This window comes from Crocuta crocuta, unplaced genomic scaffold (genome assembly GCF_008692635.1).
Source record: "Crocuta crocuta isolate KB4526 unplaced genomic scaffold, BGI_CrCroc_1.0 scaffold675, whole genome shotgun sequence".
Classification (NCBI taxonomy): Eukaryota; Metazoa; Chordata; class Mammalia; order Carnivora; family Hyaenidae; genus Crocuta; species Crocuta crocuta.
Genome location: NW_027528796.1, coordinates 820,795 through 837,526, shown reverse-complemented (window position 1 = coordinate 837,526; position 16,732 = coordinate 820,795). Strand labels below are relative to the sequence as shown.

At 59.6% G+C, this 16,732-nt stretch overlaps 1 protein-coding gene across 14 annotated transcripts in view; it reads left to right on the top strand.

Moving 5' to 3' along the window:
* The window catches only part of PCBP3 (poly(rC) binding protein 3), a 258,218-nt gene extending 241,992 nt beyond the window's left edge, over nucleotides 1-16,226 (top strand). For 6 of the 14 annotated variants that reach the window (XM_077755404.1, XM_077755397.1, XM_077755393.1 and 3 more), the window contains 5 exons: nucleotides 8,015-8,090; nucleotides 8,786-8,845; nucleotides 11,445-11,497; nucleotides 14,905-15,074; nucleotides 16,028-16,226. In XM_077755404.1, the coding sequence (XP_077611530.1) occupies nucleotides 8,015-8,090; nucleotides 8,786-8,845; nucleotides 11,445-11,497; nucleotides 14,905-15,074; nucleotides 16,028-16,064 (396 nt within the window). In that variant the 3' untranslated portion in view covers nucleotides 16,065-16,226. Of the gene's footprint in view, nucleotides 1-8,011; nucleotides 8,091-8,785; nucleotides 8,846-11,444; nucleotides 11,498-14,904; nucleotides 15,075-16,027 lie in introns of all 14 variants that reach the window. The other 8 variants (XM_077755403.1, XM_077755396.1, XM_077755390.1 and 5 more) reach the window with 3 other exon arrangements.
* Nucleotides 16,227-16,732: the final 506 nt, after the last annotated feature.

Sequence of the window (16,732 nt, the reverse complement as noted above, 5' to 3'; positions counted from 1 at the left end):
GGCGGGGGCGGGGGGGAGAAGGCAGAGGTGGGCTTGGCCTCTGACCGGCAGCAAGCCTGGGGCTGCTCTCGAGAGGCCGTGTTCTTCTCTAAGCCATTCTGAGTCCTGCCGAGCTTCGCGGCCTCTCCCAAGAAGGCGTTTCCCGCATGTTCTCTGGGGTCCGAGGCTCACGCGGGAGGCGCTGCCAGGCTGGTGGGTGCTCGCCTCTTCTGCAAGCCCCTCTGCGGTCCAGCTGGGCGCGCAGGACACGATCAGTGAGATGTGCAGGCAGATCCCTCCCGTGCCCGCCTGCCCCCTGGAGCCCACAGACCCCTCAGGGCCACGGCATCTCAGCCTCCTTTGAGGACATGTGTCAAAGCCTGGCCTCTGCTAGTGACCTCGACACCCCATTCCGTGTTCTCAGAGATGCCCTTCATTTTCCTGCGAGTTTCTTAGAGATCCCAGGAGTGGGGGAGGTGGCGAAGGTGAGAGCCTACTCAGCCTTATCCAGAGCACCGTCAGCACCTTTAAAAGTTAAACGTCTTTTACCCCAAGGACGTTGCCAGCGGTGCCCATGGAAACGAGAGAGCCCGGGAGGTCAGCAGGCAGGGGCAGGCCCCATGCCTCAGGGGCCTTTCTGATTCCAGGTGGGTGACGCCTGTCCCTCACCGTCTTAGCCGACCATGCCGGAGGGCACGCAGATGTTAGAGCCTGGGAGAAGGGGCGGCCGTCCCCCGGGCAAGGGTGCCTGCGGCACGTAGGCACATAAGGGGTGGGCTCCGCCGCTCCTCTCAGGGGTCCCGAGCGGACTGATGGCCAATCAGAACAGAGGCCAAGTGCGTCACAGGCCTGACTCCTAGGACGGCACGGTGTTCATTTAACGAGGGGCTGCTGGTCTCGTACAAGAGCAGACCGGAAAACCTGGCTCGTTGGCCTTCCTCCAGCTCAGGGACTCAGGAGACACAGTGCTCTGGCCCCTCGTGAGGGGCAGCTGAGCCAGAGAACAGCTCTGAGGCCTGAGGTCTCCTGCAGCCCTGGGCACGGCCTCTGACTCACGGAGGAGAGTTTCTGGCCTCAGATCCCCACGGCCGTAGGCGCGCACCTGTCTCAGGCTGAAGAACTTCGGTTCGGCTGATTGATTTTTGTATTAACTGGTCGTTATGTCTTTCCATGTGATTTTCTCAGTATCTCTTGAAAGTGGGTAGTTTCAGGCTTGTCAGGTTCCTTAAACTGACTCCTAACTAATGGTTGTGTAATTGCCGTGTTGTGTTCGGTTCGTCTCCTGAGACGGCGCTCGGTGTGGGACCCTCCCCCGTGTAGACCGGCCGGGGCACAGCGGCGAGGACTCGGGGCGGGGGCTCCGGGAAGTGTGCGGCTTGCGGGCTGGTGACGCTGAAGACCAGACAGTCGTGTCGCTGCTCCATCCGAAACAAAAATAAACCGTCCGTCTGCTGACATCGGCAATGATGGCCAGGAAGGAAACTTTTAAAGGGCTTGGTACTCAGTAGGGATTTTAAAGGCCTCGTTTCTTAGACCCCAGATATGACAGTGACAGGGACTTTTGCTCGATTTCCTGATATAACTGAGCACACAGTTTAAGTGCTGGAGCCCCAGTGGCTGCCGCACACACCGTTCAGCAGCCTGGGAACTCGCCTGAGTCAGAACCAGACCGTAAGGAAACCTGTTCCTTAGAGCTGACTGTTTCTTCCTCTAGAATAAACTGTACATATTCCTTCCACGCCCCGGTTCGCCCTCCCTGGAGAATCGCCAGGACCCACCTCGCCGATTTCCCTGCTCGGCTGCGCCGGCCACTCGCATGTTTTGCCCAAATCGCCCCGGACTCGCCCAGGAGAGGCACCAGGGTGCCGGGTGTGGGGAGGACGTCCCCAGCCTGACCTCCAGAGCCCTGGGGACAGCTGCCCCTCACTTCCACGGAGCCTCCCGGGGCTGCACAGCTTCAGACTTGGGGCGGGGCAGCAGGGACTCGGGCGTGGGAGCCCCCCACCCCGTCCTCCCGCCCGCGCAGTACCTGTGTCCCCTCACTTCCGCGGTGTGGTCAGTCAGCCCAGGCCGACCCCTGTGTGATTCCTCCGTGCCAGTCTCAGACTTTCCAAGTCACTCCCTCACGTGACACGCCCCTCGTTCAAGGGGCCAAAAGCAATCAGACAACAATCCACATGCTCCAGGTGACAACACAGGGTTCACCACCTCTGCCTCCTCGCTCTGGCTGCGGGCGGCTCTCAGGGCGGCCACCCAGGTTCAAGCACGAGAAAGTGGTGGCTTGGAGAGCTCACCACCGGAGCTCAGGAGCCATGGCCTCCAGCAGCGGCACCTGGTACCCAGGGTCGCAGGAGGCATGTTCTTCAGAGTAAGTACCAGGAGACAGTGAGACGGAGTCCTCACAGAGGGAACAACCAGCAGGAGGGTGCACGTTAGGTCCCACTGTCCACTCACAGTTCGCTGTGGCTGCGGGGACTTCCCTGATGACTGCGCGGTGGCCCACAGACTGCTCCCAGCACCTCGTGCGGGACACGGTGGGGAGAGTGGCCCGCACTCTGATGCCAGCCGGCTGCCAGGCCGCACGTCTGCCCTCCTTCTCCCAGGACCCTGCAGCTCAGACTGGCAGGGAGGTGCCCGCACCCCACCCACTGCCCAGCCGTCTCCCACCCCCGCCCCCCAGGCTGGCTTGCGTGAGGTCTTCCTCACGTGGACTGATGGCCATTCTACAAGATGACCACCGAGAATTTCTCAGAATTAATAAAGGAAACCAATCCTTGCATTCAGGAATCCCAACAAATCCCGAACAAAGGAAATAAAACGAAATCCATCTCAGACCTGTCAGAGTAAAACTGCATGACATCAAGACCAAAAGTAAATCTCCAAAGTAGTAAGAACAGGAATGTCACAGAGGAGAGAGGAAGGAGGGGACAGGAGCAGCCTGGAGGCCGGAAGGTGGTGTGTGATAAGAAAAAGTAATTGTCAACCCAAGCTTCTATCTTAAGAGGCTCTTCCAAGGACCTAAACCCAAGCATTTGCAGACAAAGAGCTGTGACCAACAGGCTTGTGAAGGACCAGAGATGCAGGGAAAGGGCTTGTTTCATTAACATAAGCACGGGCCAAGGAAATACCGATGATTTTGACTACACAAACATGTATACATTTGGGTAAATGAGAGCAAAAATTTTCTGTAAAATCAACATCAAAGCTGTCTAATTTATGGGATTAACAAAACAGAACAAGTAGACAAAAACAGACCTATGATTCGGATGGACCCCGGGGAATGGAACTTTCTGTGCCTCACCGTGTCATCCCAGAAGAGGCAAAGATACAGAGTTTAGACTTTAAATGTACGTGTTAAAATCTGAAAGTGACCACTGGCAAAAAAGAGTTTAACTCTTTAACTTCCATAAAGATGTAGAGGGAGAATGGATGGCAGAAATTAATCAGTACAAAAGAAAAAAAAGGATGAACAGCAGGAAAGAAGCCTTAGAAGATCAGGACAATTACAAGTGCAAAACAAAATAAAATGGCAGAGATTGGTCTATAGATACGTGTAATTGTGATGAAAGTAGAAGCATTCCAGTTTAAAGATAAGGCTGTCAAACTTAAAAACAAACAAACAAGCAAAAACAATTAAATAGACAAGCAACCAAAACAGGACACAAGCTAACAAAATGTAGCGTTTTCTTCCCCAGGAGACACACCTAAAGAATAAGGACCCAGAAATATCGGAAGAATAGAAAAACCTATCCTAAGAAAATACTGACTGAAAGAAACTTTATGTATCAACATTAATGTCAGGTAGGGAGAAACAAGACTTCAAGGCAAATTCCATATTTAGTCATTTACATGTTGATAAAGAAGTCATCTTTAGTGATTATTTAGTCACTTACACGTTCACCAGAAGATATAAATTTAAAACTTGTACTCACCGGAAACATATCTTCAAATACATGTAAAGAAAAAATTAACAAACCATAAAGGGAATTTGACAGACGTTGTAGGGAGCCTTCACCTAACTCTCTTTCAATAAAGAATAAAGAAGGTATTGACAGTGCAGTCAGTGAGCCTGGCAAGACACAGGTTGAACTCTATATAATCCTACGTAGCCACGGAAGTCATGGAAACTTAACAAAACTTGACCATATGTTATGCCATAAAAAAAAAAAAAAAAACACCATCTATGAAAAATTGCAATTCTATAGGCTATACTCTCTTACCACAAAGCAATTAAGCCGAAATCAATAATTAAAAGATGACCTTTAAAAAAAAAAAAAACCCTTGTCTTTATTGAAAGTTAAAGACCAAAAGACCAAAATAAATGGAGAAACATACCAAGTTCATGGATAAGGACATGAAGTATCTTTAAATGTCAAATCTCGGGACACCTGGGTGGCTCAGTCAGTTGTGTCCAAATCTTGATCTCAGCTCAGGTCTTGATCTCAGGGTCGGGAGAATAAAAATAAATAAATAAAAATAAATAAAATGTCTATTCTTCCCAAATCGAGGTACCAATGAAGTAGAATTCCAATCAGAATCCTGGCAGGGACTTAACATGCTGTTTTAAAATTTGTGTGGGAGAGTAAAGACCAAGGACCATCAAGATATTAATGAAGAGAATATACACCAGGAGAGCCGTCCTGGCAGATACGGAGACTAGTGTGGGGCCGTACGACTGAAGACAGTGGTTTGTGCACAGGGACAGACACTGGGCCAGCGGGCTATCAGGACAATGGGTCATCCACGTGGGAAAAATAATTTAAACACCGCTTATGTATCAAGAACTTCAATACAAGAGAGGAAAACAGCACCTTTAGAAGAAAATATAGGAGAAAGTCTCTTTTAGGTCAGGAAACGATTTCTTAAGCACAATATAAAATAAACCATGAAGAAAATATTAATTACTTTCACTACATTGAAATTTTAAAATTCTGTTTCTCTAAAGACACCCAAGGAGAATGGGGGGCAAGATCTTTTCAGCACACTCAACAGCAATAGGATTAGTATCTGAAATACAAAAGGAATTTTTTTGTGAATTGGCAAAAATCAACCCAATAGAAAAATGACTAAAAGACACACATATTTCATGGGAGAGGAACCATGACCGCAACCTAAGCCCCCACCTCGTCTGTTCCGAGAAGTGAGCGGGAGCGGTGTGGTGCATTCGTCTTGTGATCAGCTCACCGAGTTGTGGACTCTTGGATTCTTAGGACTTCAGCCTCTGTCTGCATTTAGTATTTGAATGTTTTTCTGTTCCAACCCAACATCCATTGGAAAAGGCAAAGGACACAGAGCTGTCCATCTCACGATGCCCTGGCCCCCCCTTCCCTCTCCCTCCTCCCTTCCCTCCCAGCGATGTGGCGGCATTTGTGAGTACTGAAAGTCTGATCTTTTTAATGGCAGAAATGTCTCAAAAAGCAGGAATCCCCTTAGCCCTTTCCCTGTTCTTGCCTTAGAAAATGTAGAAATTATATTCCGAGGAGATGAAGTGCTTGACTAAAGGCAGAGCCAGGACCAGAGGGAGGCCAGCTGGCATCCGCCATCCGTCCGCCTCTCTGCCCACCTGCTCCTTGGACCAGTGTTTATCCAGGCACCGCCGTGTGCCCGTCCGGTCTCCCCAGGGCATCACATTACAGTCATGTGCGTGGGTGGAGGGGACTCGTCTGTTGTGTGGCCATTTCTCCAGAAAAAGCAGCCAGTGCGAGGCAGCCAGAGACATTAGGGCCAGGCCGGCTGAAGCCCCTGCGGACGGCCGCGCTCCGACACAAGCGCAGCTGACCTCCAGGACTGTTGACCCGGCTGCGGCGGGCTGCACCCCGAACACGGGCGGCCGGGGCTCTGGAGCACAGCCTCCCTGCCGGGAGGCGATGGGCAGAGCAGGGGAGCAGCGGGCACTGGAGCCGTGGCCGGGCCGGCAGAGAAGCCGCAGGTTGCTCACGGTGGCGGCCGCCCCACCTGCACATCGGGACGCGCGAGTCCCCTCCACGGAGCTGGGCGGCGCTGGAGCTGACCCAGGCCGTCCCGCCTCCGAGGCCCCCCTCTCCACTGCCGTCCGGACCAGCACACGGCTGTGCGCCCTTGCTGGGGTCGGGCGCGACCAGAGGGGGCCCTGCCATGGGAGGAGCACAGAGCACCGGCCAGGGCTCCCCGGGCCCCACAGGTGCCAGCAGACCCCGCTGCACCAGGGCCGCCCCTGTGCGCAGGGCTGGAGCCCCCGGGCGGCCGCCCTCCCGTGTGAGCACTGCGCCTGCGTGGAAATCTGAGGGGTGGTCAGAGCACGCTGCCCGCCCTGCCCCCACGTGCATGGCCTTGTGCTCCAGCTCCTGGTTCGCTGTGTCCGGAAGTGGTTTCCTCTTCCATCCTGGGAACTTGCGGTTAACCGACTGGTGAGGGAAGTTTAGCCCCTGTCCCAGCTCCCCCTTAAGGTGGGTTCACACCCCTGACGGACGTCCTCGGTGGCTCGTGCTGGCTGCGCTCAGGGCCCGCGGCCCCCTCAGCTCCCGTCCCATCGGCTGCAGGCCGGTTCGTGGGACCCATCAGTGCGGCCCAGCCCCTGGGCGGCGCCTCAGCCACGGACGGTGTCACCCGCTCCTCAGCCCTCACACCCAGGATGCCCGTGGCTACTTGCCGTCTTTTCTCATGTCCCTGAAAGAGGAGGCGTCGTGAGGCTACTCGAAGCGTGCGGCAGGGTCTCCGGCCTCTGAGGCCGCTATCTCACAGGGCCATCCTGCCCGGGCACAGCCGGCGCGGGCCGTGCGTCGCCTCCTGTCCCTTGTGACTTCAGCGGTGTCCCGTGACCGTGTTTCCGGGGCGTGTTCTTCCAGCACCTTCCTCGGGGGCTCCGGTGCGTGGCTGCTCAGGTCACGCCCTGCTCGGTGATGTTAGGTCACGGGGCAGATGTGCCGGGCAGCAGGTGCGGGGTCAGCCCCCAGCCCCAGCTACAGCGTTGACCCGCACCACCTCGGCAGGCACTCCCGGGGCTGAATCTGACCCCAGGTCACCACATCCCCTAGCCTATTCCTCAGGACCCCTGGGCATGATAGATGTGCCCAGAGCGGCCTCATCGAGTCCGGTGCGGCCAGTGCTCCCCGGGCAGGCCCGGCCCGAGTGCCGCAGGCCAGGGAGCACCCGGCAGGCAGGGAGAGGGCTGCATTTTGAGGCACGCCCCCCTTCCAGGAAGGGAGGGAGAACACCAGAAACCAATGGCGAGGTCATGGAGCCGGCCAGGAAGGACAGCCCGGCCGTGGCCGCAGCCGCTCGCTCTCTGCCTCACAGCCCAGGGGCCCATACGCCAGGGTTCCACCCGGAAGGGATGCCCAGCAGGCTGTAGGTCCGTCACGCTGGGCTCCACACGCCCGTCACGCGGTGGGGGCTGGAAGAGCCTGACCGTGAGACTCCCGCGCCCACGGGGCACGGCAGGCGGGGCAGGGGCTCTCGGGGACGGGCAGCCGCGATCCTCCTCACCGGGAGGGGGCCTGTGGTGTTTGCTTAGCCCGAGACCCGCTCCTCTGCCGCCTTGAGGCACATCCGTGAGGCTCTCAGTGTCTCGGGTATTTGTGCCTCGGGCACCATAGCTGCCTCCCCAACCACTTGTGTGGCACTGGGGCGCCAGCTCCTCCCGCGTGCCCCTCCTGCTGGCCTCCGGGGCTCCGGGAAGGCCCGGTCCTCGCCTCCAGAACGGAGTCCGGGGCCGGCCCCGAAGCGGGGCTGGGACACGTTCGCCGTGGCCTGTGTCCGGGGGAGGCTGGGAGCGGAGTGCGTGGCCCAGAGGGCGCGGTGCAGGCCCCGAGGGTGAGGCCGGCCGCCAGGCCCGTGTGAGCTGCCAGGGAGCCGAGGAGAAGAGAGGACCCGGGTGCACTGCCCGGCGGCCCATTGGTTTTCCAGGCCAAGTCCTTGAGTTCTGCGTCTGCCATGTGTCCGCATGGCCCCCTCTATATCTATTTGTACCACGTCTGTTACTGCCTTTTTAATTTGGTGTGACTTGTGCTCGATGACAATAATCTTCTTAGCTCTCATGTCCCTCCCACCCCAGCAGTTGACCAAGCTCCACCAGCTGGCCATGCAGCACACCCCCTTTCCTCCCCTCGGACAGACCACCCCCGCTTTCCCCGGTACGTACCCAGCTGCCCTTTCTGACCTCCTCTCTTCTCACCCGGGGACTCTCTTTCTGAACTCTCATTCAGGGCGGTGCACAGAGCAGGTACAGGTGCAGTCGTGGACGCCAAGGACGCAGTGTAGACATGCAGCAGTGTGCACGTTGCGGAGGGCCGGGCGGGGAGGTCTGTCTGTGCGGCAGGGTGGTCACCTCACGGCTGGCCTTCTCGTGAAGAGACGTCCCATCTGCCCCCTCGGGTCCGTGCCTGTCTCCGCTGCACACAGGCATCCTGGGGGCCCCTCCTGCCGAACGCACCCACTTGGCCAGCCCTGAAGCCTGTTCTCCAGGAGCAAGAGCTCAAACAAGCAGACGGGACGCCCCTCTGCGGGAGGCCGGTGCGCATCCCAGGAGCGACACCTGCCCGGGAAAACTGCGATGAGCCAGCCCCCAGGCCGGGGCGCGGTCACCATCGGCACCCCACTCGGCACAGGGGCGGGGGGTGGGCCTTAGCTCGGCGCGGTCCAGCCAGCTGGGCGCGTGCTCCTCCCGGATAACGGCAGGCGTCGCCTCGGTGGCCGAGTGGGTGACAACACGCTGGACATGCTGTCTGCCGTGCATGCGCCAGTCAGATTTTGAGCTTCCCTAGTTGAAGTGACCTTGCTTATCTCCTTGAGGGCAAAACATTAAATCTGTTTCTTCTTTGCTCTCCAGGAGAAAAGCTGCCTTTACACTCCTCCGAAGAAGCTCAAACTCTGATGGGCCAGTCGTCAGGTAAAACAAAAGCAAACTAAATGATGAGAGAGCAGGTCCAGAAGGCCGTGGTCCGCCCCTGCTCGGGCTCCGGGTCACTGACCTGGCGGGAGGAGGGGCGAGGAGGCCCGATCGCTTCTGCCATGGGGACCTCGAGTGCCTTAACGAGGAGCCAGTGCCACCAGGGGACAGAGTCTGTGTGGCTGGTGCCAGGCCTGCACGTGCAGTTCACAGCTTCTGTGTCCGGCGAGCGGGTCAGCCCCGGGGCTCTGAGGGTCACTGAAGGCCCCGCACGTGGTGGGCCACCGTCTGTGTTGCCACGTATTCTCTGGGTGGCACAGCGCGTGGGGGCCTGCCGTGAAGAATTTACCATGATGTGTGCTTTCCGGAAACGCGTTTTGGAGGAGACGCAGCACACCGTCAGGGAGCAGAGGAGCCGGCCCCATCTGTCTGCACCTGTTCCGGAGCGTGCAGATGCGCCGAGGCCGCGGCAGGGCAGGCACGGGTCCGCGGATCCCAGGACGCAGGGCGGGTGGGGAGCGAAGCCACTTGAGAGCTTGCGGCGGCAGAGCGGGCTCCCCGTGCGTGCCCGCTGTCCCCCACCCCGGTGCTCTGGGCCCAGAGCCCAGCCGCGCACCTCCGGGCAAGACGCCGGCTCTGCTGATCAGAGCCCTCCACGTGGGTCCGCGCAGCCTTTAACCAAGTTCATGCAGAATGGAGTGAATGAAAATTAGAGATAAACGTTTATAGGGTGTTTTTGACTCTGGAAATGGACACCCACCTTACAGAGTTATGCATCTAGCTGATGACACATGTGTGCCTGCGAGCCCTCTACGGTTTTACGGGATTTCATATGTATCTTCCAGAGACGGCTGGGACCCAAGGNGGCTGCCCACCCCTCCCCGCCACGGCTCCCCCAGCACGGCCTGCGGGCCCCAAGGACACAGGGCACGTGTGCACACGACCTCTTTAAGAGGTCCCTGTGATGACCTCCTCCCCCCCCTCCCCGGTGAGACCCACAGGGAGAGCGTGCACACACATGTGCCCCCTGGCAGCCAGTGGAATAGAACAAGTGGTGACAAAGGGCGATGTCACCACTGCTCCCAAAGCAGGCTCGGGCCACGTGGCGAAGCTTGACTCCTCCCAGAGTGCATGGAGTGTCAGCATCTTGTGAGACAGGGTCCCCGCTGGGGCACCAGGTCCTGAGGTACAAGAACACAGATGTGTCTCCAAACTACAGCTTAATTTCAGGACCTTCTTACAAAGAAGTCTAGTACTTTCTTCCCTGGATCACAATACACCATGGTGAACCGATGGGACTCAGCGCCACGTCCACCCACCCCAGGCTGTTCAGGAGTTCCTGTCGGGATGCCCACAGGACTCAGGCAATCTCTGAAATGACATTTCGAGTGTCGCTATTTGTGGACAACCAAGTAATTGTACTGAAAGCGCCTTTCTGAAAAGAAGATAAAGAACAGAAATGTGTTTTGGCTGTGCCACAGGAAATGACAATTTGGGATGAATTGGCCCGTTCAGGACGTGCCAGCTGAACCCCCCAGACGAGCCGGGCCCTGGTGGCGTCTCCCATGGCAGAGACTGAGGACCGCAGTGCGTCTGGTGTTGGGGACGCAAGTGCCATGGAAGAAGCAGCAGGAAGGGGGGGCCGTGGGGGGGCAGGACCTGCCACTGGTTTGGGACGGTCTTGAAGGCGTCTGACCCATGTTTCCCTAGGCCCCTCTGGGCCCGTGGAGAGTAGCCCAAGGGGCAAGGGCAGAGGTGGGAAGCAGGAGAGGGGAGAAGAGAGGTCTGGGCTCCGGAATGTTCTGGCATTCCCAGCCAGGCTGTGATGGCTGGCTGTGTGTGCGGGCCCCACGCGTGGGGCCTGCTGAGAGGAAGGGGGTGTCTGCTGCGGACTTGGTGCTTGAGGTGCCTCCGAACAAGGAGACAGAAGGGCTGAGGGCAGCGAGCCGCCCACCACGGGCCCTGCCGTCACTGTCCCCAGCGCAAGAGCGGACCCCGGCCTGTGAGCTGTCTGAGAAGTGGTCTGTGATCGGCCAGGCCCCGCGCTGACACTGGTACAGGGAAAAATCGGGGCCTGGTGACCAGTTAGGCTGTGTCTGCACTTTCAGCACAGACGCGGGGGCACCGCCTCCACTGCGGCTGGCGGCTCACCGCGGCATCAGCGGGGCTGTCCGGGCCGCGGAGCCACGGCGGGGCAGAAAGTGGCGAGGGGCAGCTGGGCCAGGGGTCGGGGGAGCCCAGGGACACGCACACGCACACGCACACACAACCAGGGGTGCAGGGGGGAGAGCCTAGGGATGGACACACTCACAGATACACGATCAGGGGTGCGGGGGGGAGCCCAGTGGTCCGTGAAGGGCATCCTGAGCCATCACACACAGAAGTGAAATCACGATGTGCCCAGAATGAAAACGTGAAATGTCACTCTGCTGAGGCTTCTTTTTCCTTGTTTCGGGAGAAGCTGGGGCCCCGGAGGCCGCTCGCAGTTTGGGACTGAGCTCACTCACAGAGCCTGGCCCGTGTGGGCCGTGTGGGTGGGTGCTGGGCTTGACATGAACCACCTGCTGCCAGGCTAACCGTGTCCCCTTGGTGTGCCCAGGTCTGGACGTCAGCCCTCCGGCCAGCACTCACGAGCTCACCATTCCCAACGATGTGAGTATGCCTGAGCCTTCGCCCGCCTCAGCCTGCCCGGGACCACTCCCCACCTTCCCACAGTTAGGTTCGACGTCCACGGACGGCACATGGTCACACCCCTGAGATACTAGACAGGAAAGTAGCAGGGGGGTGAGACGCCAGGGCTGGCTGCAGGCCCGAGGCCCCCGAGCCTGCTTCCGAGTTGGTCCCTAAGGAACAAGCGGCCCAGGAACGCTCGGAGTGGACCTGCCCCGTGCGCCCCAGCCTCAGAGGGTCTGGGGTCCTCTGCAAGCAGGGCGCCATGGGTTTGTCTGGTTCCCCGTGTCTCGTGCCCACGGCCTGTTCCCGCCCAGGGCTCAGCCCAGCGTGTGGCCATACGAGCCACGCTCCACGTGCTCTGTCCTTCCCAGCTTGTCCTCCAAACCTGTGGATCACCCTAAGGACGCCACTCTGATCCCAAACCAAGACACCAGGGCAGGTGCGGGTCCCGTGTCCTGGAGGGACAGCTGACCGTGTCCCACAGGAGGCCTCTGTCTGGGTGACCTGGCCTTCCCAGCTCACATGTCATTCGGCCTTTTCAACCCTAGAACTGAGGTCCTTCCGGATCATTCACTGCTTTGACCTTTGAACTAGCTGGGCACGAAGTCCTGTCTCTTCCTTAAGAGAAGCACGGAGTCATGGCTTCTGGGGAAGGACCCCTCGGGAGTGTAGACAGGGAGAGCGGGAGAGGAGCGAGGCGTGGGGCCAGAGGAAGGGACCTCCCCCACCCCCAGGACACACCGCCCTCGTCTGGGCCCCGTGGCCTGCGGCAGGCCCGGATCCCGCGTCCTCCAGGGGAGGCTGCTTCTGCTCCCGGGGCTCTGACACCATCTTCGCACGTGCCGATCCTTGAGCAGGCTGGCTCCCGGCCGCCCCGAGTCCTCACCCACGTGGTAGACGCAGGGACCCTGCTGTGCCCTGGGGCGTCTCCTCCGGGCCTTTGCCGAAACCATTTCGCTAAGGACAGTGCCTTCCTCTCAGCCGAGCCTTCATTCTAAGCTGAGATGAGCCCAGGGGGCAAACGGAAGAGGACAAGGCTCGTTTGGAGAGCGGTGTGCACCCTGGGCACACAGGTGCCACCTTGCCCGCAGCGCGTGCTGCCAGCCTCCTCCGGGCAAGGGTGTCTTCTTGCATCCGCGTGCTCTGAGGAGCCCATCCTGGGAGGAGGGTCTGTGACAGCTCTGCTGGGCGCTTTCTCGTACCCCCCCTGCCCCCCGGGGGGAGGCATCTGCCCGGAGCTGATGCCAGACGCACGCCTGCCGTTTGGCCCTTCTCTGTCCCTGGTCAAACTAGACTGTGCAAAGGGAAGTCCTGCCCACACCTACCTGTCGCCAGAGCTTTCTGGACGGCGGGCGGGCACGTGCGGTGACCTAAACTACACGTAGGTTCCACAGCCCGGCCACCTGCCCACGTGGCCACAGGGACCCAGCCTGGGTCAGGGCTGGCAGCCGTGTGTGGGGCTCCCCTGGCCTTGGTGTCGTTGGCCTTGGGCTGGACTCACCATTAGGCACTCACTGCCTGTTGCAGAGCTTACTTGGCCCACACTGTCGCCATGCCGGTGGTCACCCCACACTTGGGCCCTGACCCTGGTCGCCACCCCACATCACCCAGAGACCTAAGGCTCAAGCGGGTGGTGCCTCTGGGGTTCAGCTTTGGATGCAGTTAGGAGGGACCATGTTACTTGAAAGTGTCTCTGTCACCTTCCTTCGGGTTCACCAAGGGGCCCACAGGGTGAGAGGAGAGGCCGGGGCGTGGCTGGGTGCCCACAGGGTCAGGAGACCCAGAGAGGCCACCTGAGGGCCCGTAACTCGCTCCCGCCAGGTTAGGGAGGCCTCTTAGTTGTCTCACCCCATCCTAACTGCTGAGGGCACAGCCGCCAGCCACGAAAAGCCCGTGTCCCGCTCTCAGTGCTGTCTGGAAGAGGGGGCTTGTCCCAACCACGTGAGGAGTGAGGGGCGGCTTCGGGGCTGAGCCCCCAGCCCGGCCGAGGAACAGCTCAGGGCCCCTCAGGTGTGAGGCCCCCGGGAAGAACGGAGGGCTGGGGGTCAGTATGTTTTCAGCCAGAAAATGGGAAGAGGAAGATGTTTGAGAGAATGCGGATCTTCGTGCTGGAAAGGAGGTCATTTCCTTAAACAGGCTTTACTGGGGGAGAAAACAAGCCGGTTCTGTAGGAGGCTCTTAGCAAGGGCTACTTGCACTGAAGAGGGAAGGTTCCAGAAGGGAATTGGGCTGGTATTGGCCAAGGAAGTGTGAGGACGGGAAGGGAGGAAGCCCGGGGGGCCTCCTGCATGCTGGCATCTTCTGGGGGCTCAGCTGGCCCCACATCCCCCTCCATCAGGACGGTGACCCTGGAAGTCACTCTCACAGGGCGGGGCCTGGGGTGCAGTGGGCGGGGCCTAGAGAGACGGGGCAGGAGGTGGGGGAGGCTGGGCGGCTCTGGGGACACTGCTGGTGCGGGGGGGCAGCTGACCTACCCCAGAAAAGGAGAGCAGAACTGAGACGCTGAAGGTCACCTTAGGGACAAGAGCGAGGTCGGGTGCACCCGTGTCCCCGTGAGCTATTGTCACTGCCTAGGTCCTGAGGTGTGTCATTTGTCGATGGGCTTCCTCCCTGCACACCGTCCGCACGGGCTCCAGCCCCTCCGTCTACCGGCCCTGATGCCAGGCCAGAAGGTGCTCCTGGCACCAGCTTCCCCGCAGGGCAGCCCCGGGCCCGCCCTGCCCCGTGTGTGCGCTCAGAGCCGCCCTCGGCTGCCTCGGGCTAAGGGTGGCGCTCGTTCTGCCCAGAGTGAACGTCGAGGGGTGCCAGCTGCACCCCCCACGGAGGCCTCTCTGGGGCCGCTGCAGGGTGGGCCGCCACGGGGAGCCAGTCTCGACCTCAGGCCACCACAGCCCCACGCATGGCTGTTTCTGTGTCCCGAGGGGCCCTGGCTCTGGTCCCTCCGACTGCTTGGTTCTTGGTGGCTGCCTCCTCCTTCAGACGGCCCAGGGTGTCAGAGGTCACTGCATCCCATCTAGACAGGTCACACGCTGGGAAGGAAAGGGAGCATCTGACTCGTCCTCAGACTTTCACTCAGGTTCATCAGGAGACAGGTTTTAGGCAGCAGCGAGCTTTAGCCTGGCTTCAGACAAACACTCTTCCACCCGAGGACGCGCCAAGAAGGCCCCGCTGCCCAGGCCCCAAAGGACACCAGGGGAGGCGCCTCTCGGCCCGTGGACCTGTCAGGACTGTGCCAGCGGGGGCACCGGGCAGGGCCCCGGCGTCGGCAGCCTGGAGTTGGGGGGAGAGACCGAGGCTCGGCTGTCCTGAGGCCCCCAAGGGGCCCTGCGCACGCTCAGCTGGCGTGGGGGCTCTTCGCGAAGGAAGTCCTCCGTCCTTTTTTCTAGCTAATAGGCTGCATAATTGGACGCCAAGGGACCAAAATCAATGAAATTCGACAGATGTCTGGAGCTCAGATCAAAATCGCCAACGCCACAGAAGGGTCGTCGGAGCGCCAGATCACCATCACAGGGACCCCGGCCAACATCAGCCTCGCCCAGTACCTCATCAACGCCAGGTGCGTGTTCCCAGGGCCCTGCCCCACGCGTGCTGGCAGACAGGGTGCTCAGGGGACTGGCGGGGCATGGGGGTGGGCGCAGGGGAGACAGTCTCCACGCCAGCCCGGGGCCCCACGCCCCCTCTGCACGTTCACACCTGACCTTTCACCCCACACCCGCTCTGCTCGTTCACCCTGGAGCGTTACAGGCTGGAGCGTCTCCGGGAAGGCCCCGTGTCAGCCGTACCCTTGGGTTAGTTCGTTCATGTGGTTTCAGAGAACACAGTACTCGGCTCTCTGCCCCCTCCGCCCCTGCAGCCCGGGGCTGGGACGCCCCCTCCGCTGCCTGCCCGGGGGCGCGTGGGAGCACACGTGAGCACACCCGGGGGGGAGGACCCTCCTCTAACTCAGGACGTCCGGGCTCTCGGGAGGCAGCCTCCGCTCTGTGGGCAGTGTGACGCCGGTGCCCCCTCCCCGGAGCGGCTGCGTGCAGGTGGTGGGGGTGGCCTGTGCTTGTCCACGTGGCTGTTGTCACACCACCGATGTGGTTACAGGGAAGGCAGGCCCGCCAACCTGGTCCCTGGTGGGTCCTCCTCCCCCTCTCTGCTTTGGTCTCCAGTCACAGCCACACATCTGTCACAGGCAAGAGGGAGACGGATACATAGGCTATGAGAACACGGGGCTGGGGGGCGCCTGGGGGCTCAGGCGGTTGAGCGTCTGACTCTTGATTTCGGCTCAGGTCATGATCCCACAGTTCGTGGGTTCAAGCCCCATGTCGGGCTCTGTGCTGACCGTGCAGAGCCTGCTTGGGATTCTCTCTCCCACTCTCTCTGCCCCTCCCCTGCTCTCCCTCTCTCTCTCCCAAAATAAATAAACTTACACACACACACACACACACAGTGGGGTGAGCTTCGCTTCTGGAACCATTTTATGAGAACATTTTGACCTGTCTCCTCTGCTTTGGTGTCTTCCAGGCTGACGTCCGAGGTCACTGGGATGGGTGCGCTCTAATCCCGCCTGGCGGCCTCCGCTCCATGAATCTGACCTCCACCCGGCTCGCACACTCTGTACAGACCGCCCACCTGCCCTGCGTCGCAAATATAAATAGAGGTCTTCTTTACTAACAGATGTTATATGCCGTAGACGTACACACACCAACAAAGCAAATCTATATTCTGTCTGTGTGTCAGCTCCGGGCTCTGTCCCCGACACCTCTCTGGGAATTAATTTATGCCCGTCTGTTCATGCATTGGCATGCGGTGTTCGTTATTTTAAATGCTCTGGGGGCAGTCCCATCTGTGGCATTTTAGAAATACCGTCCCTTAGTGTCCGTGTCCCTGTTTAAGAATTGGTTTGGTCACAATCTGACAGCACGTCCCACAAGCCGTTTCTCCCAGAACTGTGGCTGCTCTGAGCGGGGTCGCCCNTGCTCCCTCCATTGAGGGGAAGGAGATTGGGGGACAGGGTCTGAACCCACCGTGCAGGTGAGGCAGTGGGGGCTGGGGTCCTGACCTCACTAAGTTGTCATGTCACATGCTGGGGACGCACACGTGGGCCCCCAGGCGCCCTCCGGGGTGGCTGGCCAGGAAGCGCCCCTGCACCGCGGCAGAGTTCAATAAATGTTGTGCGCTGCCCCCCACTGGCTCTGGCTCCTGTCTGTGCCCTTCACCCCCCCCCCC